Here is a 24,493-nt window from a genome sequence, read left to right on the forward strand (position 1 = left end):
AGCCAGCCCGCATGACACCTTCCTCAAGCTACCAAGAAAAACAGAGGAAAAATATTGAGACAATTGAGACTAGGTTAACTAATGGTGAGGATTAGTGTCAGAAGCTGAGGGAGCAATGTTTTGGTGTGGGTATTTTGATGAGGAATTCTAAGTGAAATAATCAATCAGAACAGACTAGCCATTGGTCTCAGTCTAGTCAATTTAGCCTAGGTTGTAGTTATTCCTTTGGCAACAGAAAGCACCACAAGTGAACTAAATGAATTCATAATGTGATTTGAGTATGAAAAGATATTTCTTTATTTCAGATTACAGAGATGATTACTATAGTACAAACGTTTTCTGCACTTAGTATGTCTACCATTGAAGGAATAGATATTATGGCAATAAAGTTCAAAAATATCTACCAAAGTGTTCAAAAGAAACAATACGATATTCTTGACCCACGAAAAACAGAATTTGATGTAGATTTTGTAGACTTCATGACAAAAATTGAAGGTTTAGAGGTAAGTACCATTGTTTTCTGTAACTTATTCAGAGCCAAATCTCATCATTTTTACTTATTCAGAACCCCTTGGAATTCAGTGAGAGTTTTGACTGAAAAAGGGCTATACTGATTTGGCTTTGTTTGGTGAATGGTAGAATTTGTTAGGAAAATAATGAAATAGTATTTGCAGTTTTCCAGATCTTGTGTACACATAGCTCTCATTAATATTACAGGAGTTATGTTTTCACTTTGGGAAAATGTTTATACAGTGGGCACCATGGAAAAGTGCACACTTACCACCTGTGATAATTAAATTCACCACCGTATCTCAGGAAGCATTCTAAATATAGGTAAATATTTCAAACATTGTGATAAAGATAAATATGTGGGTTTTGTAAACATTCTTTATTATTGACACCCATTGATGGGCAAGAGTCAGATCTCTTTCTGGGTTTATCTCTAGCCAGAAAAGACAGGTTCTTCTTAAGTGATTGCACATGTCTGTTCCATTTAGGTATGGACACACCCAATGCACTTGAGTTGGAGAGTTTTCACTGGTAGGCAGAATGGTGGAGCTGACCTGACTATCCCTCAGTTCCTCTCACCTTCTATGGCTAAGAGTGTAAGGTCTCTGTGCACTTTGTGTATGCTTTTTCACTCCTTTTTTTGTGGTAAATGGTAGTTAGTGTAAATAGAACACTTAGTAGTTTTGTGTCATTCCACATTTTTTGTCCCCATCTTTGTTTTTCAAAGCCTGAGATGCTTGGTCCTGGCTTTGAAAGACAAAAGTCCCCATGAACATTTAAACATTGCCCCTCCTGTCAGATCGCAATGCCAACAAACAACCCATATACTTGCTGGCTGCTATACCAGGATGAAGGACACATCAGAGAAAAAAGCAGCATTAGTTATTCTGTTCTTAAAAGAATGCAAACAAAGAATGCAAACATCCTGGGCAGCATGCTTGAGGGAGTATCTGTTCATGCAGTCCCCCAACCCATCTTCTAATGCTGGCCTCTCACAGATACTGAGTTTTGACTTGAAACTCACTAGAAGTGCTCCTACAGCTTTGTCTGATTACTTTCACAAAGCTGAAAAGACTATTTACCACTGGGAGAAGAGGAGGCACTCCCCTTCACCAGGACTTTCTCATAAGGTGCCCCAAACAAAGCCACGACAGCATTGGTACAGTATGCTGCTCGCCCTGTCTATCGACACGCCGCTCCCACTTCCGAGGCATTTCGACCTGCTCTCACAGAACCAGGGTCGCCTGCTGCACCCGGACTTGGACTCCCTCCACCTGACGGCATGGAGACTCTGTGGCTGACGGAGGGAGAGAGAGCCTGCTCGGCGCAGGTCCAACATATCCTGCTGGGCAGCAGAAAACCTTCCACCCAGGTGGTGTACCGGGCCAAGTGGAAGCGTTTTACTTGTTGGTCGGAATCCCGGGGTGTCCCACAGGCGATACTGGAGTATCTACTCCACCAAAAGCTCCAGGGCCTAGCACTGGCGTCCCTGAAAGTGCACCTGGCAGCTATCTCGGCCTTCCACCAGCCGATGGAGGGGCGTTCACTGTTCTCCCACTCCATGTCAGTTAGGTTCCTCAAAGGGGTGGAGAGGCTTTATCCCCAGGTCCGTGACCCGGTGCCTCCCTGGGATCTAAACCTGGTCCTCGCCATGTTAACAGGACCCCCCTTTGAGCACATGGCTACATGCCCGCTGCTCATCCTGTCCTGGAAGGTAGCCTTCCTCGTGGCCATTACATCGGCTAGGAGGGTCTCTGAACTTAGAGCTTTAACATCAGAGCCCCCCTACACGGTCTTCTATAAAGATAAAGTCCAACTGAGGCCCCACCCAGCCTTCTTACCTAAGGTGGTGTCTCAGTTCCACTATAACCAGAGTATCTTCCTCCCCGTGTTTTTTCCAAAACCACACGGTTCGGAGGAGGAGAGGAGATGGCACCTGCTGGATGTCAGACGAGCCCTGGCCTTCTACATCGAGCGGACCAGGCCATTCCGGAAGTCGACGCAGCTGTTCGTGGCGGTAGCGGACCGGATGAAGGGTTCACCTGTCTCCACCCAGCGCATCTCCACCTGGATCACCGCCTGCATCAAGACCTGCTACGAGCGGGCGAAGGTGCCGCTTCCAGGAGCTGTGACAGCGCACTCAACCAGAGCCCAGGCCTCATCGGCGGCCTTCCTGGGAGGAGTGCCCCTGCAGGACATCTGCAGAGCAGTGACCTGGTCGTCGGTCCACACCTTCACGTCCCACTACACCATCGTGGAGCAGGCGAGAGAGGACGCAGGATTCGGCAGAGCAGTACTGGCGAGTGTAGCTCAACGCTGACTCCTACCTACCTCCAAGGTATGGCTATTTAATCACCTATACTGGAATGGATATGAGCAATCACTCGAAGATAGAAAACAGGGTTACTTACCAGTAACTGTTGTTCTTCGAGATGTGTTGCTCATATCCATTCCAAACTCACCCTCTGTCCCCGCTGTTGGAGTCAGCAGAAAGAAGGGACTGAGGGGCTGCAGGGTCAGCAGCGCCCTATGTACCACGGCATGAGCGCGGTACTCCAGGGGGCGCCGGAGCTGACCCTACGGGGCTAGCTAAGGGAAAAAAGTTCCGGGGATCTGTGCACGGGGTGCGCACACACCTATACTGGAATGGATATGAGCAATACATCTCGAAGAACAACAGTTACTGGTAAGTAACCCTGTTTTATATTAGCTCGGGTTACTGAACACTCCACTTAGTATGTCTCCACCCTTGCCAATGAACTATTCATATTTGTCCTTGCAGGTTAGCAGAATGATATCTCTATTGAGATCAAGTAGATCTAGATTTTTACTCCATCCTCCACCTGGAGATAGTCCTGCTCTTGAATTACACATTCCTATAGAAGTAGGTATAGCATGAGCATGATGGGATTCTTCCCACTGGTCTCTTATGCCATATGTATACACACATTGGCCCCATTGGGCACCCTGGATTCTTCTGTGTGTAGTATCTCTCTGGATTCTCCACTTTAAGTGTGCATGTATCCTTGCGCCTTTGATCAGAGATCCTACACATCCTCATGCCCCATACAAAGGCTATATAGGACTGCAACGGCAAACCACTCTCAGTTCTTTCTCAAGCGACTTCAGCCAGGGACAGAGTTTAGCATGTGTCTGTTTGCCATGTGCCTGTTTCCTATTTTATTAGTAGTTTAGCTTTGATCATTAGTTCTTAATAGTAGTAGGTTTCGTACCTTATGGTTGTTGGAACCTCTTTTCTTTTTTCTTTTCTTAAAACATGCACATACATTTTAGTTTTTTCTTTTTCCCCTAGTGAGGGGCTTGTTGGGGATGCCAGATCCCATGGGCTTTAAAAGTTCCTCTCTTGTTGAGAAGCAAACCCCATTAGTGACAGGCACACTCAGTGCATTCATTGTTTGAGGGACTCTCATATTCGCAGCAAGTGCAAGATCTGCCCTTTTAAAGGAACATCTTGGAAGAACAGTGAAGAAGTCTGGGATTCCAATCACAAGCTCCTGGATATATTGCACACCTGTTCCTCAGCACAGGTGCGATTGCCAATTAATGAATCCCTCTTTGAGCTAGCTTAGTCCATCTGGTAAACCCCAGCAACACTCCCTCCCCACACACATATATATATAAGCAGGTTGAATAAAAAATACTACATCCCGGCAAGGAATTCACAGTTTTGATTCTCTCACCCAGCGTCAAATTCCTGTGTTGTGGACCCAGTCAATGAAAGGGATGGGCAACATACCACAAAAGCCATCCCTTATGAAGACTAGAAACCTTCAGACCTTTTTGTTTGTAAGAGCTACTTGTCAGCAACATTACAGTTCAGGAAAGCTAATCACCCGATGTCAAAATATGACTACCTGAATTATGAGACATTTAATGCTTTTACTGACCATTTGCCAAAGGAAAATCCCAAAGAGTTCAGTGCTATTATAAAAGAGGGTCAGCTCTTGGCGAAAACTTCACTTCAAGCTTTACATGTTTGTGACATCACGCGGGGTACAATCTGGACTGTGGAACCACTGTGCCCCCTTTAACTCTCCTTCCCAGACTGTATCTTGCACTGCTATGCAGGTGAACCGTAAACCTGTCCAGGCTCTGTTCACTCAGCTATCAGTACGCAGAAGTACACCCAGCAAAGTTATATGAAGGCTCTCAAAGCCATTCAGGAGCTGTATACAGGGAGTCACGCAAATTTTCCCCAGCCCTAGTCTTGCATCCCAGAACTGTGCACCTTACACTGTGCGCCTTACACTGCTCAAGACCCTCTTGATCAATGCAAGCTCATTAATTAGTTTGTGCCAATGATTCAATTTCAGCCTGTAATTTTAAAATAGCATCTCCAGTTACATTGGCAAATATCTCAAATTCTGCTGAAAAATTTCTTAGTGCATACTCCAAATCACCCACTCCTTGCCAGGGCAAAAATATTCTCCAACCTCTCCAGAATGCTGAAGAGTGTTCAGTTAATGGATTATAATGGTGAGCATCCAGGGTGGGCCTAAAACTTCTGTTAGGTTGGTGATTATACACAACCTCATATACAGGAACTGGATGCACACCTCCAGGCCAGAGATATACTAGGGTACATCTTCTCCTCCACCTTGGTGGTAAAGTTTTTCCCGCCCAATTTCCACATGCCCACCATATAGCTTCTTCTATTGGAGTAACTCCTCTGCAACTGTTGGAATGAGCTTGGTATAGCACATGTAGCATGATGTTATCCCATTCAAAGCAGGTATTATTTACATATTGATTGATGGTAGTAACCTTTTGAATTTTCCAAACCTCTTCTCTAAACCAGTCATTTTTATATAAATTCATATTCTCTAGCTTCATCCACCATTTGTGGGTCTTGTTACACCTAATTTCTCGGGTGGCATCTAGCATACAATCATAAACTCTCTTCTCATTCAATTGAGTGATATTTGATCCTCTTTTCTGTATCAAAGTTTTACTGATTTTTTTCCCCTTCCACCATAGGTAGATGGACAATGTATTTGCATTTTGAATATTTCCCTACATTCCTTACTTCAGAGGTAACGTTTAACCAGGGTTTGTCTGATTCTGTTACCGGTACAGGTTGTGTCCATTGCACACATATTGGTGCTGCTGGTTTCCTTCCCGGGAAAATTAAGTCTCTGGGATCAACCCTCATTCCCAACCGGTGTTCTTTCCCTATTACTGTTGCCATGGGATTAGTCCAGGCCAAACTTTCCCATTCATTAACTGGCACAGGAATAGGTATTAGGGGTATTCCTTCCCGATGATGGGTTGCCATAAAGGAGCACGCCCAACAATCTTTGACCTCCCAAGATGCAGTTAAATTCTTTTTCAACATATAAAATGAATTGGCTTTAAAATCTGTATTGCCCATGTTTAAATTAGTTAAAAACATCATCAAGAATAACAAATCCATCTTCTACACTAATTCTAAAACAATTTATCCCCTTAATATAACAAACACACCATAAAATAATCAACAAAGTGATTAAAAATATTATAAACATAATAAAGTTCATTAGTATTTCTTTCCTGGTGCCCTCTTGACTCCGTCGACCGTCTACTTCAGAGCAACCACAAGGGGATTGCTCGTGGTTCTTCACCCTTCCACGTCTGCTTCAGAGCAACCACAAGGGGATTGCCCGTGGTTCTTCACCCTTCCACGTCTGCTTCTGGGACCTCGGTCCAGCGGAGCTCCCTCGTTGCATTTGGAAATCTGCTCCTTTTAAGGATTAGCATCAGGTGATTTTACTTTCTTTAGATGGGTGCAGTGGTACCAGGCTTCCTTTCCCTGTAGCTTTGCAGCAGTGTACCTAGTTAACAGCACCTGGTAAGGACTGTCCCACCTTGATTCTAAGCAATTCTTGCGTGAAAACTTCTTTAGCAATACCCAATCTCCCGGCTGGATGTCATGCACAGCCACGTCTAAAGGAATTTTCTGAGCATCTCTGGAAAACTTAAAAATAGCAGTAAGCGTCTTTTGTAATTTTATAACATATGCAACCAACTTCTCATCTCCACCCATGAGACTGGCGTGTGCAGGTGTCAGGCTTCCCCCCAGCTGAAATGGTTTCCCAGAAAGAACTTCATAGGAAGATAAATTTGTCTTTCTTATTGGCATAGTTCTTAGATGCATTAAAGCTAATGGTAACACATCCACCCAACATAATCCGGTATCATCCATAACTTTAGATAGTTGATTCTTCAGTTTTGCATTAGATCTTTCAACTATGCCTGATGCCTGAGGTCTATATGGAGTATGTAATTTCTGAATTATTCCCAATGCTTTCATTAAAGATTGCATCACTTGATTAGCAAAATGACGTCTTCTATCAGATTCTACCACTAGAGGGCAGCCAAACCTTGGAATTACATCTTTCACTAATATTTTTACAACAGCCGCCGTGTCAGCCTTTCTGGTCGGAAAAGCTTCAATCCATTTTGAAAACACACATACTATTATCAGCACATGTTTAAAACCCTTACAAGCAGGCAAATCCATATAATCTATCTGCAAATACTGGAATGGGCCATAGACCCATTCTGGTGCCCCCAGCTGTTGTGGCTGGTGACGTCCCACGTTATACTTTTGACAGATGACACAACCTTGAGATACTTGTTTAGCCACTTGATGAATACCTGGAGCACACCAAAATCGCAGAACCTGATCAGCTATCCCCCCCTTTGCACGCATGGCCACTTTGGTGGGCAAAGCGGGCAAGTTTAGGCAAAAGAGTCTTAGGAGCCATTGGGTGGCCATCAGGTGACCACCATATATTATCAGAAAAAGTTGCCCCAAGAGTCTTCCAATTGTCCAACTCTGAAGATGGAACTAAATCATAAATCTCCAAAAGGGAGACAGAAAATTGAGCTGCCCAGGAGGCACAGACTGCCTGTATACCCAGAGGGGAAAAGGTGTACCTGGCTGCAGCCTTTGCAGCTCGATCTGCAAATGCATTTCCATGGGAGACTTCATCCAAAGCAGAAGTATGAGCTTTACAAAAAATAACAGCAATGTAAGAAGGTAATATAATAGAAACAAGCAAATTATTCACAGCCTGAGCATGTGCTATGGGCTGTCCTGAAGAAGTAAGAAAACCCCTTTGCTTCCAAATTTGTCCTGAAGCATGACAAACTCCAAATGCATAGCGAAAATCAGTATAAATATTAACAGAACAATTTACACTTAAACAGCAAGCATGTGTAAGAGCAATCAATTCAGCCAATTGAGCAGAAAATACATTAGGTAAAGAATGAGCTTCCCAAACTCCATGTGGCATACATACCGCATACCCCGCTCTATGCGTTCCTGTCTCATCAAATCTATACACAGGTTTTCTGTCTGGACCTGGTTTAGGTTTCTTAACAGGCAGTATAGGAGTATTACAAGGAGATAGACAAGGTATTAAAATACCCTGCTTTAAAAACTCTTGAATCACTGGGCGAATTCCTTCTATTGCTTCCTGAGATAAAGGATACTGAGGCACCGAAGGCGGTGGACCAGGATAGACAGTAATTTTAACTGGGTCTGCAGATTTTAATAACCCCACTTCAGTAGAAGTATGAGCCCATAACCCTTCAGGTACTTCACTTAATTCAGGGTGAGGAAAGACGGTTTAACTACAGCTTCAGTAATTAAAGCCTGAAATAAAGGAACCAGTGAACTAGGAAAAGACAGAGAAATTCCCTCTGGTGTAAAAATCATAGTGACATTCAATTTACATAACAAGTCTCTCCCAAACAAGTGATGAGGGCAATCTGGAGAAATCAAAAAGCATGTTGTTCTGTAAGAGGTCCTATACGAACAAGTGTAGGTTTAGTCTGGGAAACACGGTGTATTTTTCCTGACACCCCCCACTACCGGAACAGAATGCTTAGGGTCCAGAGGGACCTCAGAATTTTTAAGTAAGCTTGACTCGCACCAGAATCAATTAAACAACAATAAAGTTGTTCCCCTACCTGAATTTTTAATTGTGGATCAGAAGAATCTAAATGAAATGAAACAACAGCAAGCGAAGCTAGCAGAGTGAAGTCTCCCTCCTCATCCTAGTCTATATATGCTAAATCATCCTCCCTTTGAATGGTCAGAACATTTTCACTTTGGGGTCGTTGATTTAAACGTGGTGGAAGCCCCCTATATCTTACAGGACAGTCACGTTTCCAATGACCAAGTTCCCCACAATAATCACAAGCATCCGCATTCTCTCTCCCTTGCCTCTGATAAATTACATTAGGCTGTCTCCGGCCAGTCTGCCTTATGCCTTGCAGGCGGCGTTCTTGAGGGAGCCCTCCCCTATTAGGATACCGAGAAAGTGCAATTAAAGTGGCAGTAGCTTTTTCAGTTTCTCTCTGCTTTTTCTTTTCCCTCCCATGAAACACATATGTGGCAATGGAAATAACCTCAGACAATTATTTCCCTTGCCAACCTGGAGCATTACGATAAAAATAAGATCTAATATCCCCAACTGATTGCCTCACAAAAAAACCTGTAACCATAGGGTGATTTTCCTGTAAATCAGGATTTAATCCCCCATGCTGTCTGAGGGCTTTCTTCAATCGCTCAAAAAAGTCTCCTGGATGTTCATCAGGACCCTGTGTACATGATTCTACCTTAGTCCAATTAACTCCGGTTTTTGCTGCTCTCCTAATTGCTTCCAATAAGTCTAAATGATGATTAATTAAATTATTTCTCCCTGCATCATTATTATAATCCCATGAGGGATCTTCCATGGGCCATGGGTGGGTAACCTGCCCCCCCTCCTGCTTAGTAGTTTCCTGAATAATTTTCAATTTTTCCTCCTCTGTCAAAAGAGCGTCTAACAACTGAGTAACATCTGCCCAAGATGGATTATAAGTAGAAAAAATAATTTTAAACTTTTTATACGCTGTTTCTGGGTCATCACGTATATACGGAGTACTCTGCTGCCATAAGAGCAGATCTTGTGGAGTAAAAGGAATATGAACAAAAGATTGTTGAATGCTTCCTTCTCCAATAGGGACAGGGTAAGTTCTTAATGGAGCCTGAACAGTGGTAATAGGAAAATTAGGGGAAAAGGAAAAGGAAGGCTCTTCATCAACTCTGTGACGAACCTGAGCTCTAGTTCCCTTACTGACAGGCTTATCTGACAGTCTGGGAGTAATACAAGGGGGTGCAGTGGGGGGAGATGAGGATTCCTCTCGGGTCTTAAACTCTCCCTCTCCCTCAAACACACAGCAAGGAGGTGGTGGCCAATCCTCCTCCTCTGCTTTCCCTGCTTGTAAACCCTTTTTATTGTATGGCAGAGGATTAGTAAGAGAAGGATAGATTTTTGAAATAAATTCACCGGTGTTAGAAATCGGCGGTGCAGATTACGGCACAACAGTTGCCAATTTCCTTTCTAAATTCTTCACAATTGATTTATAGCTAGCTAGCTGATTTTCCGTACGGCGTTTAAAAGCTACATTATCCCACAGATACCAATATTCCATTTGCTTGGGGTGTGGATCTTCTATTAACCCCTTCAAATACTGCAGTTTGTCTAAGTCAAAGGTACCTTCCTGTGGCCATTGTTTACTAGAATCTCCAGAAAAACAACCTGGCCATATAATTTTACATAACAAAATTAAGCGCTTTACAGACAAACCCTTAGAACCTGGAATAGACTTAAAATTTTTAACCATATAGTCCAAAGGACTCCCAGGGGTGGGAGAAAATTGCCCTCACCCATAACTGAGGTTTCTGATCAGAAGTTGCTCACCAACTCTCACCCACACAGGGAATTACAGATTGGAATTATAAAATTGCTCACCAACTCTGACCCACACAGGGAATTACAGATTGGAATTATAACAGTAGACTTTGCTAATAAAATAAACAAGGGACCTTACCTTATTGCCTCCCCACCGTCTCAGCTCCCCAGAAGTAACGCCAATAGGTGAATTCACCTGGTGCCGGCTGGGTAGTTCAATGGAGCCGGGACGAGGAGGTTGCACGCCAGGCAGGTCCCATCTGGGGTGCCAAATTTGTGGAAGAACCCAAATTCAGGGGTCCTTACTTACATGTCCGTTGCCCAGCGGATAGTCCAATTAACTAGACAGCAGATCAGCAAAGTCAAATTTTATTCTTTACGTAAAGAAGGTGGTCCCTATATGCTAGAGGCAACTCTTAACATTCAATTCAAAAAGCTTTTACACAAACAAGTCTTTTTACGTCACAGTTTCCATGGCAATACATACTAAAAATACTGCTTATCTAGGAATTTTTGCTCAGTCTTTTAAACTTTCCCTATCTAAGTTGCAAGGTCTTTCTCTGCATTCCATCCCTGCTGGCACATAGGCTCCATAACTATTTTATTACTTCTGAACATTCTAAGATTAAATAACTGATAGAAAGACATTTTCCATCTCAGGCTTTTGCAGCCATTTCTATAAATCAATTCTCAGAAGAAACAGAGACCCCTTCTTCTTTTCCCTCCACAACATCAGTCTGTTGGAGTTAAGAATGATCAGAATGCTTGACTTCATTTTCTTCTCTTACTCAAAAACAAATTCATCGAGATCATGACAGACAATATAGCTTTCATGTATTATATCAGTTGTGAGGGTAGAGCACATTCTCCTTCACTCTGCACCAAAGCAAATAAAGGTTTGGAACTGGTTCATACCCAATCAGGTAGTCATCTCAGCTACTTACCACTTGGGTATAGAAAACACGATGGTGGACAACCTCAGCAGACATTTCTCTCTAAATTACGAAGGGGGAATTGGACTTTTGGGTCCTCAACAAAGTACTCCTAGTTTGGGGATTTCCAGAGGTCAACCTTTTTGCCATGGCAGCCAACACAAAGTGCAGGAGATTTTGTTCCAGAGGGAGGACTCAATCCGCAGTCTCTGGGAGACACTTTCCTCAGTATATGTACAAAAGGTCTTTTTTATGCATATCCTCCAACTCCATTCTCTTAAACGTCCATATCAAGATCAGACAGGACCAAGGCAAGGTCATTTTGATTTCACCAACATGGCCAAGACAAGTTGATTTCGTCACTGCATCAAACTCACCTTTTGGCCTCCATGGTGGCTCCCAATCAAACCTTGATTGTTCTCTCAGGATGTAGGTCATACTGTATTCTTCACCCCAGTCTGAAATTTCTTCAACTTTAAGCATGGTTCTTTAGTGGTTCTCAGGACTAGAGGCTGCCTATTTTTCAGAATTACAAATTGTAGATTCCTTTCTGCTATTGAAAACTACAAAACACAGTTACCTTCAGAAATGGAGAATATAATCTTTGATGTAACCAGTACCATCTTTCTCCTATCTAGTCTTCTCTTTCCACATTATTGGATTACCTGTTGGAATTGAAAACATCTGTCCTTTCTATGAGTTCCATCAAGATTCATTTAGTGGAATATTTTATAAAGAAAGGGTCTTTATGAGACCACATTCAAAACTTCTAACTCAGGTGGTCTCTGATTTCCACCTTAATCAGACTATACTTCTGCCTAACTTTTTTCCTAAATGACACATGAATAGGCATGAGGAGAGTCTTCACACACTGAACGTCAGACAGGCCGTCTCTTTTTACATAGATGGGATGAAGTTGTTTAGAATCTTATCTCAGCTATTTGTATCTTTTGCAGAGAGAATTAAGGGACAGGCAATATCCATTCAAACACTTTCTAACTGAAAATTGCTTGCATAACTTTTGGTTAGGAGGTAGCTAACACTTTATTTCCATTTAAGCTTTCAGCTCATTTCATGAGAGCCCAAGTTCCTTCAGTGGCTTTCTTAAGAAATATACCTATATCTGATGTCTGTAAAGCAGCAACTTGGTCTTTGGTACATACCTTTGTCAGACATTATGCCATCACCACTACTTCTAGAACTGATTCAGACTTTGGACAAAGTGTGCTGCAATATCCTTTTAAGTAGACTCCACGCCCCACCAAGAAGTACTACTATACCTAAATAGAATAGACATGTGCAATCTCTCAAAGAAAAATCTGGTACTTACTGTACTGTTGTTCTTTGAGATATGTAGTACATGCGTAATCTATGACCCACCCTCCTTCCCTTCTGCTTTGACATCTAGTACCATCATGATTCCTGTGTGAATGAAATTGAAGGAGGTTGGGGTGGCTCTACCTCTTACCGTGGAGGCATGAGGAGATGCAGGCCACATGATCTTCCCAACAGGTACTACTAGTGAAAACTCTCTGACTTGCGTGCACTGAGCACGCACACACTTAAGTGGAATAGACATGTGCAATACATCTCAAAGAAGAACAGGCAAGTAACCATTTTTCAACTTGTTCAGTCTCAGCACTATGAACACCTAAGTCTATGTTCTATAGGTAGCCAGTTTCACCTCTCAGAAGTTGACAGGAGAGAGGATATCCTTTTTGTTTCTTGCTGAGAATCTAGTTCGCTAAATAGTATAAGAAATTGTGCTTGTAGATGATGCTAGTAAAGTTTTAAATAGACTGTCAAAACTAATCCAAGTTGTCTTGAATACATTGTTGTAAGCTCTGACAAGTGGCTGAAAAACTACAAATAAAGGGTTATAATAAAAGACAAAATATCAAGTTAGGCAAAGATGTTTAGGAAGGTACCATCAACATCTGTGTCTCCATGAATGATATGAAAGAGTTGTTACATTTCATCTTAACAGCACTCACAGATACTAAATTTAAAAATACCTGGGAAGATGGCTAAATAATACAGACGAGTCTAGAAAGTTCAGAAATATGAAAAGAAAATAAGACAATGAAATTTAGCTTGTAAAAATGAACTCTAATGCCTTGGGAGATAAATAATGTGAAACGAACATATTCAATGGGAGAGCGAACTCTGAAAAGATTTGTTTAAAGAGATTTAGGGATGAGAATGAATTGCAAATTAGTCATGGATTTATAGTTAAGTAAGACAACAAAAAATTGCAATGCAGTTTGGGTTGCATACCCTAAGACGTCTTATAGAAGGACAGGATGTGGTAGCCCTCTGTCTCAAGTGCTAAAAAAATGTATACTTTGGCTAAGTGATAACTAAGGGTGGAGGATGTCTGATATAATAATAGACTACATACATTTAAGGTTACATACATTCAATGGGGAGTTATAGGCCAGTAAAAGGGTATATATGTAGGAGGAAAGGAAAGAAAATAAGAAAGGGAAAATTTAGGGTGAATGTTAAGCATAACTTCCTGATATTAAGACTATACTACACTTGCCGCGAAAGTCAGTGGCAGTCAACAGGAGATACACAAGCTACTTAGAGTAGCTTGCGTATCTCCATCGACTTCCTAACTTCAACTTACTGCGGTGTCTTCAGTTCTTTAATAAGGTGACTAATTAAAATTGTGTTTTTGAACAGTTGTCCTTTGATTCTTTGAATTATTGCAAAAATAAAATTCATCAAGCTAAAATGAGTGGAAGTACTTTTTTGTTCAGATATGTAGCTAATATTTTCTAGCACTTTATAAAGTAATTTTAGTTGATACTAGTCATATATATGTATTTGTTTACAAAATTCAGTGTAGCCCTATAACTTTTGCCATTTTGCTTTACTCTGTCAGCAAGTGGTCTTGCTCCTGACTCTTATTAGGAGGGTTTAATGCCTTTAGAATTATAGCTAGGAGAATTACCTTCTCTGATAAGGTGCTATCACTTTTAGATCAGGGCAGGTTGGATACCCTCCCCAGGATATATAATAGAGTTACCAGAGTTTTGGTGTAGGTAAGACTTATAGATACTGTAATAAGGGGCTTAATAAAGGGGCTCAGTCTGGAGGTATGGGTTTTGTCTGCTTTTGCTGCCTGGTCTATACTTACGGGAAAATTCAGCGTCGGCTTCCTAAATCCTCTTCTGTGCACTGTCTCCACTACATTGCGCCGACGGGAACAGCTTATCTGTCGGTGCAGCGCTATGCCTTTTGAGGAGGTGGTTTAATTGAATTGACTTCCAAATTGAGCAGCAGTGAAGACCCGCTCAATCAATCAATCCAGATAGATTGATCTGATGGTGGCGAATTTACTGCCGTCAGTGAAGACATATCCTTAGCAGTCTTCAGGATCTGAGCTTGGGGGTCCAGAAGACCCTATGTTGCACTTCTAGTTTGACATTAGGAGCATGGTCTCAGGAGGTGGGATCTATTTTTTTTATAACTCACCTTTGGAGGAACTGTTGTTACAATTTTTGCTATCAAAAATACTCAGAGAAAATATTCAGAGGAAATTATTTCTATGTTGAACATTCAACATATAAAATATATACTCAAGATTTGAAACTACATAAAAGCAGCGATGATTTCTTGTCATGATCTTCCCTGTTTTCTCTTTCTAGATTGTTATAGTGGTCTTCCTGTGCCTTTTTTTTTGTTACATTAAGAAGGTATATTTATTCTAAAATACTTTTATTAAGCATGTAAGAAAACTATAGTAAATTAATAGATAGATATGTAAATTATTAATGATTAAATCAGGTCCATAAAATGTAATATAGCTGGAAATACTCATATTTGTCTTAGGTGCAGATACAGACATTTATGAATACTTGTTTTGGGAGAATTTTATCTTCACAACATTCACTTCAGCTACTTCAAAGGTAATGGCAATTATGCTTACAAAATATATTTAAGTCATACTGTTAATTTAAAAACAAAGCACCTAGTCTAGAAAAATGTAGTTGTGTCCTTATGGACCGTGCAAACTTTGAAAGCCCATGGATGAGTAATGGCTTTCCAGTATATTTTAAACATTCCTCTGTTTCTTAATTTAATGATAATCTCAGAAAAGGTTTGCTAGGACTTATCCTTCAGGCAAAAAAATGTTTGCCATATTCTAGTTTTTATATATGTCTCATATAAACATTATATATTGCAAAGTTCCAGCCAAGATTAGTAGATCTTTAGAAACATCATTTACAGGAACGCACTCTAATGTCTTGTTTTTGATTATAATCTAATATAGGTTTCAGAAGCTGAATATGCTATGTCTTCAGCAGGAAATAGCACATACTGTTGGACTTATTCTTCAACATTATGTAGCAGAACTTGAAGCTACTAAAAAGGTAATTCATTTTTTTGTACTTAGAAATTTGAAATAGTATGTAAGAATAAAATCTCCAACAATTAAAAATACTCCGATACTTTACTTTTTAGCCTATTATATTAGCCTTGATTTATTATACTTTTTCCTAATTCTACTCAAGAAAAAAACCTGTCTAAACATGGGCACACTTTTCCTTTCTAGGCACATATCAAGAAATGGTCCCTCATGAAAATGCTACAATTTAAAACCAACTTTAAACATTATACTATTATTACTTTGGCAGGCAAAATGAAAATATATAATCATTTAGCAACAACCATATCTTGATTTTACACATCAGTATTGAAACAGAAGACCACATTTGATGCCAAAGATTTTTTCCTAGTTATAACATGATGTTTATAAATCTAATTATTGTTTATACAAGGCCACTTTTTACTCTTTTATAGTAGTGCAAATGAGAATCAGGCTATAGATGTCTAATAATAACAAATTTCAGAGCTTGTGGAAAGACTTTTATGTTTACCTGATCCTTAAACTTCTTACCTTTCTTATGGTTATTTATAGATTATTAATTGCAGGAATATGGTTGACTACAGTTTTGTCAATGATATAGATATCTGTAGGTGTCTAACTGAGTAAACTATTATCCAGTACACAGACTGGTTAGAACTATTTAATTAGTGTCATTGGTTAGCTCTTTAATTGTTTTAAGGCAAACTATTTATGGATCAAAAAGAGCTCCCAAGTAGAGAATTGGGTGGCAAATCCATCTTTAGTTTGTCCAAGCCTAGAAAAAATGGAATATGTTTATAGAATCATAGGACTGGAAGGGATCTCAAGAAGTCTTCTAGTCCAGTCCGCTGCACTTAACTCAGAACCAAGCCTTATCTAGACCATCTGTGATAGGTGTCTGTCCAATCTGCTCTTAAAAATCTCCAGTGACGGAGATTTCACAACTCCCCTATGCAATTTATTCAGTGCTTAACTACCCTGAGAGTTAGAAAGTTTTTCCTGATGGCCAACCTAAACTGCCCTTGCTGCAATTTGAGCCTATCGACTCTTGTCTTATCCTCAGAGGTTAAAGAGAACAATTTTTCTCCCTCCTCCTTGTAACAGCCTCTTATATACTTGAAAACTGTTATCATGTTCCCATCAGTCTTCTCTTCTCCAGATTAAACAAACCCAGTTTTTTCAATCTTTCCTCATAGGTCATGTTTTCTAGACTTTTAATCATTTTTGTTGCTCTTCTCTGGATGTTCTTCAATTTGTGCACATCTTTCCTGAACTGGACACAATATTTCAGTTGAGGCCTAATCAGCGCAGAGTAGAGCAGAAGAATTACTCCTTGTGTCTTGCTTACAACACTCCTGCCAATACATGCCAGAATGATGTTTGCTTTTTTTGCAACAATGTTACACTGTTGACTCATATTTAACTTGTGATCCACTATCACACCCAGATCCGTTTCTGCAGTATTCTTTCCTAGGCAGTCATTTCCCATTTTGTATGTGTGCAATTGGTTTTCCTTCCTAAATGGAGTACTTTGCATTTGTCCTTATTGAATTTCATCCTACTTACTTCACAGCATTTCTCCAAGTGTCTAGTTCATTTTGAATTTTAATCCTGTCCTCTAAAGCACTTACAACCCCACCCAGCTCAGTATCATCCACAAACTTTGTAAGTGTTGTGACGGGGCCAGCCCTGACGGCTATACGAGGGTGCTGGAAGGCATATATATCAGCCCCAGGTTTACCAAATCCCTGTTTCCTGGGTAACACAGCCAGGATTACTCCAGGTTAATTGGGTCACCTAGAGCCAATTAAGAAGCTTGCCACAGCAGGTAAAAGCCTCTGTTTCAGGCAGACAGGGGCAGCTGAAGTTGAGTGGAGGAGCGGAGCAGAGCTGCTACAAGACTTGAAGCTAGTGGAGGAGCGGAGCGGAGCAAAGCTGCTACAAGGCTTGGAGCTAGTGTGGGTGTTGCGACAGCACCCAGCCACGGGAAGTTAGGAGAAGCCTGTCAGGGCAAGGCCAGGGGACGCTGGTCCCAAAAGCCTGAAGGAGGACCAAAAGCAGGGGGACCGCGGACAAGCGACCCAGGGAAGATAGTAGCCCATGGACTAAGCTGTTTGAGGCTACTCCTCCCTGGATCAGGGCCCGGGGTAGAGGGCGGGACTGGGCTCCCCCGCTCCCACCCAACCACACCACCGGCGTAGCCGAAGGGAGCACAGACTCATGGGACCAGACAGGCCTACCTCACCACAGTGTACTCTCTCTGCCATCATCTAAATAATTGATGAAGACATTGAATAGGACCAGACCCAAAACTGATCCCTGCTGGACTCCACTTGATGGGCCTTTCCAGCTTGACTGTGAACCATTGATAATGACTCTCTGGTAACAGTTTTCCAACCAGTTATGCATTCATCTTATAATATCTCCATCTAGGTTGTATTTCCCCAGTTTGTTTCTGAGAAAGTCATGTGAGACTGAAGTTAATATATACCACAACAACCACTCCCCCCATCCACAAGGCCTGTTACCCTGTCAAAGAAAGTGATTAGGTTGGTTTGATATAATTCGTTCTTGCGAAATCCATGCTGACTGTTACTTATCTCCTTATTATCTTCTAGGTGTTTGCAGACTGATTGCTTGATTATTTGCTCCCTTACCTTTCCTGCACTGAAGTTAAGCTTACTGGTTTATAATTCCCCAGGTTATCCTTATTTCCCTTTTTAAACATTGGCACAATATTTGTCCTTTTCCAGTCCTCTGGAATCTCTCCCGTCTTCCATGACTTTTCAAAGATAATTGCTAATGGCTCAGATATCTCCTCAGTGAGCTCCTTGATTATTCTAGGATGCATATCATCAGGCCCTGTAACTTGAAGACCTCTAACTTGTCTAAGTCATTTTTAAGTTGTTCTTTTCCTATTTTAGCCTCTGATTCTACCTCATCCTCACAGGCATTCATTAAGTTAGATGTCCAGTTGCTACTAAACTTTTTGGTGAAAACCGAAACAAAAGTAATTTAGCACTTCTCCCACTTCCACATTTTCTGTTATTATTTTTCCTCCTCCTTTGAATAATGGACCTACCCTGTCCTTGGTCTTCCTTTTGCTTCTAATGTATTTGTAGAATGTTTTCTTGTTATCCTTTGTGTGTCTAGTTAATTTAATCTTATTGTATGTTGGTCTTTTTAATTTTGTCCCTATTTACTTGTGTTATTTGTTTATATTCATTGTTTGTAATTTGACCTAGTTTCCACTTTGTAGAATTCTCTTTTGAGTTTCAGATCATTGAAGATCTTCTGGTTAATGCAGAAGATCTTCAATCATATAGAGTGAGGTTTTACTTAACTGTAATGCAGCCATGCAGGGAGCATGGCCTCCCTCCTTCTCTGCTGTGACATAAAAGAGAGCATGGACTGCATGCCCAATACTCCCTACTTGCAGAAAGATGAGGAGTGGTGTGTAGAGAGGGCCTTTGAGATTTTTTATATCAGTGCTCATTTGATCTGTGCATGATTTCTACCAGTACTCTCTTGGAGTATGTCTGAGTTAATGACAAGTCAAGATTATCGAATAACAGGCTCAGTTGGGATTATTTAATCAAAGATCAGCAATTAGTACAGTGCTGTATGTAATACAGAAAAAATAGATAAATTACCACTTTTTGACGGGATAAAGAGCTGGCTCTGTGTCTCTTCTTCACTACAACTGGAGAGACATGCAATTTCATTCCCCAACTTAGTTCCAACACTGTTGTCATTATATTGGGTTTTTAAACAAAGAAACCTTTTTGCCAAAAGAAACGTATGTTGTGATGTCATTTCTATACATACTCAGTTTACCTGATTTATGTTTGAAGGCATAATTATTTACAGCTGAGAGGACTAGCAATTCTTCAAGACAATATCTTTCAGTGGGGTCTTTCTTCCCCATAATAATTCTTCCTTGTTGATTCCCTACTATGAAACATCTGCTGTAACCATCATCCTTTATCAATTTCCCAGGTTTATATATGGGAAGAATGATCTATCTATCCATCTTCCATCATCTATCTGTTAAGGGGACAGTTTCCAAGACTATCTAGAGTTCTATAGACATGAAGACATGACAGATTATTAGATACAATCTAACACACAGAATTCCTGAATAGAGTTATTTATCAGTCAAGGACCAATGTTCTGGGTCTTAGAATTCAACATACACTCTGTTAATATCAGAAAGATTCTAAAGAATAGTAGATATATAAATGAATCAAATATACAGAGAGAAAAGGACTAAAAGGATTAATATTTACTAACAGAAACTAACATTTCCAACTATGGCACTGGTTTGGAACATGGTACCGGGAGATGGGGGTTTACAATGAGACTGAATCCCCTTTATTCTCAGGGAGTTTGCATTTGGTACCAAGGTGAAACATGATGCATCTGTCAGTACTACTCTCTTCCCTAGTACTTTCTGCAAATTAGGGTAAATCTTAAGATAACCTTTTTCCTATTACTCCACTTCTACAGTCAGGGGTGTCAGATTTTTCCTTTGATTCCCAACATAGTGAAAATGCCTCACCTGAATATTCTCCCAGAGATGGTTCTCCAGAAGAGGCCCAGATAAGTCTAAAACATCCCAGAATTCTAGATTGATGCCCAGATTTTAAAAGATATGTAAGTGTGCTGTGTTCAGCTTTGCAATGCCTAACTGATTTAGTATCCTAACTCTCACTTTCAAAAGGGATTTAGGCATTTATAAGCCAAAATCACATTGAGAGTCAATGATTTGAAAATTAGATTAAAGGCTTGTGTACATGGTACCACAGACCAGTTCACTGGGGTGTGAACTGCAGAATGCTCTAATGTGTAACACTATAATTGTCCCATGTAGATGCTGCTGGCATGAACTAAAAGATATCTAATGAATGTTAATATAGTCCTGCAGCCATCGTACAGGGGTGTGGACAGTGATAAGGATGAATTCACTGCTGAGAAGGTTATATTGGAGTCCCTCCCTGACCCATTTCACTGCTTAGCTCTCTTTGAGAACTGTTTGTGGCTCAGTAAAGAACAGGATGTTCCTTGCCATTGAGCACTTGGGATGAGACAGCCCCCAACTCAACTTCAGTGGCATCAATTTGTAGGAGGAATTCCTTGGTGAAGTCTGGGCTCTAGAAAGAAAACAGGCTCCCCACAGGGGTGAACTGTTAGTGTCTGAAAGGCCTTCTCACAGGCTCTGTCCAGTGGATCTTTCTCAGGCTGCTGTCATTGAGCAGATTGATGAGAGAGCCTGCAATAGATGAAAAGATATCCCTAGTACAAACCAGCGATAGTATCCTGCCATCCTGAAAAACTTATTTGTCAGGGCTGGGGCCTTGGTGGCCTGAATTTGGGATTAATGTCAGGCATGGGTTCAAGGATCAGAAAGCAATTACCTAAAATCAGGCTGAGTCGAATGCTAGGAGATCAGAATCAAGAGAGGAACCGGAGGGCAGGAACCAGGAGGCAGTTACCAAGAGTCAGGCTGAGTCAGGATACCAGGAGGTCAGGAACAGAAGACAAGAGCAGATAAACACCAGACCAGCAGTCTGTGGCAGGGTGAAGCCCAGTTGTACAGACAACTTCCTATTCTTCGAGTGATGTCTCTGTAGGTGTTCGTGTGCCCCTGTGCTTATAATTGGAGATTGTAGTAGCAATGCCTGGTTGTGTCGCACATGCATAGTCCCTGTCTTGCACTGCTTCAAGTGGTTATCTGGTGCTGTGCGACCAACGCCCCCTCAGTTTCTTCTCTACTACTTTGGCTACTACTTTGGCCTGAGTTGAAGTGTCAAGCAGCACCTCTGTGCCTAATCTCTTAGTGTAGTTTTAACTAGTTAGACTTAGTTTGTATTAGGTATAGTTATTTTTTCTCTCGCCATTTAATTTCTTATATCTCAGAAAAAAATCTTTGTTTTCCCTCACAATAGAAGTTTAGGTTTCTGTTGATAACCATTAGAGTAGAGCCTTCATTTTCTCCTTACAGGGGGGAATCACTCCTCTGCGGGGCATGTCCAGTTTCCTGGATTTTAAATGCTACCTCACCTGTCAATTCTGGTGACAGACAGTCACTCACAGTGTGTTCATTACCTAGGCAAGACACACATGCTTCAAAAAGTGCTCACATTGCCACATCCTAAAAGCCTGGGCCAGAAAGGTGAGAGACTTACAACTTAAAATGCTCCTCATGGAAAAGTTTCTCAGGCTGGCATCTGACCCAGACGTACGACCCCCTCCTGGGCAGAGATCACCGACAGCAACCGATGACAGAGAACCTTCTTCCACAGCTCTGACTCAGAACCAACCTGCTAAGAAGATGTAAAAAAGAAACTGGCTACAAGTCTCCCGGTTTGGACTGAAAAGAGGGACACCCATGGATGCTACCAATACCTTTTCCACCACAGTGGTCTTATTGGAGCCTATGGGCAGCATATCACCCACACCACCACAAATCTCCCAGCCCACCCAAGGTGAGCACACACCATTCGCCCTCACCTTTGGTCCTCTTCTGAACCCCCAGAAGAGGTGGCTGGAGAGGAAGGCTCTGATGAGGAGACGGCACCAACAGTCAATTCCTCTCATCTTCCCCTGATGACACCATCATGCCCCCACCTCCCAATATGGGGGATGACTTCAAACAGTTCCAGGACCTCTATAAGAGAGTCACAAACTCACTGAATTCTCACTAGAGGATGTCCAGGAAGCACAGCATGAACTGTTAACCAGACACCCACTTCATCCAAAACTGCTCTGCCTATGAATAGTGCACTTATGGAACTAGTTAAATTAGTTTGACTGATCCCAGCAATGATCCCAGCAACGTGCAAGAGATCTAACAAAAAACACTAGGTGTCGGCAAAGGAAATGGAGTTCCATTTCTCGCGCCCCACACTGAATTCCTTAGTGGTGGATGCAGTCCATGAACAGGGCAGACAACAACACCTCAGGAACATGCCATATGACAAAGACTGGAAGAGGCTTGACCTCTTTGGCTGTAAGGCCTACTTCTCGGCGATTCTACACTTTAGGATTGCCAATTACGAGACATTACTTACCAAGTATGATCACAATAACCACTCCAAACTTTTGGAATTTATCAAAGTTATTCCTTAAAAAAAACCCAAAATAGTTCAGGTTCTTTATCTCAGAAGGGCACCTTATAACCAGAACAGCATTATAGGCCGCCCTGGACTCAACAGACACGGCAGCAAGGTCCCTAGCCACTGCAGTTGTCATGAGAAGAGTATCCTGGCTCCATCTCTCTGGATTCCCCAGAGAGTTGCTATCAACAGTGGAAGATTTCCCATTTGAAGGACCAAAACTCTTTGTAATCAAAACAGACTGGTCCCTCCACTCTCTTAAGGACTCAAGGGTGATGTTGAGATCCGTAGGCATTTACACACCTCAAACCAAGAAAAGATAGGGAAAATATTATACCTCATAGGGGTTCTCATCCACTTCCTATACACAGAATCACCGAAAATACAAACATCAAGAGTGGAAACAGAGACCCATGAGGAGACGACAACCTCCACCTCAAACTACTATATCTCAACAATCAACATTAAGACAGCAAATTTGAAACCTTGGTCGAGGGCCTGACAACCCCATATCTTTCAACACTGGAACCATTACCATCTCCTGCCCATTCAGAGTTCACCTGATTCCTTTTGCCCAATCTGGCAAACTATCACAACAGATAGATGGGTATTAGAAATAATCAAGACTGGGTATTAGAAATAATTGAGTCTCCATCCCTTTTAGCTCCAACCCTTCTACCCACCCTCTTTTTCCGTCCCTCTTTAGGGACCCTCTCACAAACATCTGCAACAAGAGGTAATACATCTCATACACCTAGGAGCAGTAGAACCAGTGTCAACAAAATACAGGGGAAAGGGCTTCTATTCACATTATTTCCTCACATAGAAAAAGGGTGGAGACCCATTCTCAATCTACAACAATTTAACAAATTCGTCAAGACCCAACACTTCAAGATGGTCACATTAGCCACCATAATTCCAACACTAGAAAGCGGGGACTGTTTCTTGGTCCTCGACCTCCAGGACACATATTTTCATATAGCAAGTCATCTGTCACATTGCAGGTTCCTTCGATTTACTCTGTGCTTGGATCACTTTCAATACAAGGTCCTTCTTTTTGGCCTATCCACTGCCCCTTGAGTATTCTAGAAGGTCCTTGCTGTTGTGGCTGCCTATCTCTGAAAAATGGAATCATGAAAGTCCCATACTTGGACAACAGCTTACTGAAAGAATCAACTCGACAAGCAGAGTTATAGGTGACCGAAGAAATGGTAGCTCTCTTTACATGACTAGGCCTTCAAATAAATACAAAAAAGTCAATGCTAACCCAGTATAAGAACTGGAAATCATCAGCACTTGTCTCAATTCACCCGAGGCTACGATCTCTCTGCCACAACAATTTCTTACTCTGACCAATCTCAACTGCACAACACTAAACAGTCCTCACATAACAACTTCAATTATTGGGCCACATGGCTGCAACAATTTTAATTGTCACACACTTGTGACTATATATGAGGAGCTTGCAAGCCTGGCTCTGCACAACCTACTCCCCACATATGCACAGCATAAACAAACACCTCCAAACAAGATAAAAGACTCACTACTCTGGTGAACACAACCAGACAGTGTCTGCCTTGGGGTACCTTTTGTACAGAACTTGCCAGTGATGACCATCACGAGTGATGCGTCCCTCTTAGGTTGGGGAGCACATCTAAACTCACACTCTATGCAGGGTCGTGGTGACCAATGGTATCTCTTCTACACATAAATCTCCTAGAACCATGAGCTGTTTGCAACGCATGCTCCCATGTCCTACCCATGATCAAGGAAAAAATTATATAAATCCTCACAGACAATGTAGCATGC

The 24,493-nt window shown here is 41.5% G+C and overlaps 1 protein-coding gene across 1 annotated transcript in view; it reads left to right on the forward strand.

Annotated features, from left to right (window-relative positions):
- DNAH8 (dynein axonemal heavy chain 8) overlaps positions 1-24,493 on the forward strand; it is a 563,218-nt gene that overhangs the window by 116,019 nt on the left and 422,706 nt on the right. Inside the window, exons 12-14 of the mRNA XM_067565373.1 lie at positions 306-503; positions 15,029-15,105; positions 15,471-15,570. Of these exons, the coding sequence (XP_067421474.1) occupies positions 306-503; positions 15,029-15,105; positions 15,471-15,570 (375 nt within the window). The remainder of the gene's footprint in view (positions 1-305; positions 504-15,028; positions 15,106-15,470; positions 15,571-24,493) is intronic.

The sequence above is a fragment of the Emydura macquarii genome, unplaced genomic scaffold, assembly GCF_026122565.2.
Source record: "Emydura macquarii macquarii isolate MOO-44397 ecotype Brisbane River unplaced genomic scaffold, CSIRO-AGI_Emac_v2 contig_2676, whole genome shotgun sequence".
Taxonomy (NCBI): Eukaryota; Metazoa; Chordata; order Testudines; family Chelidae; genus Emydura; species Emydura macquarii.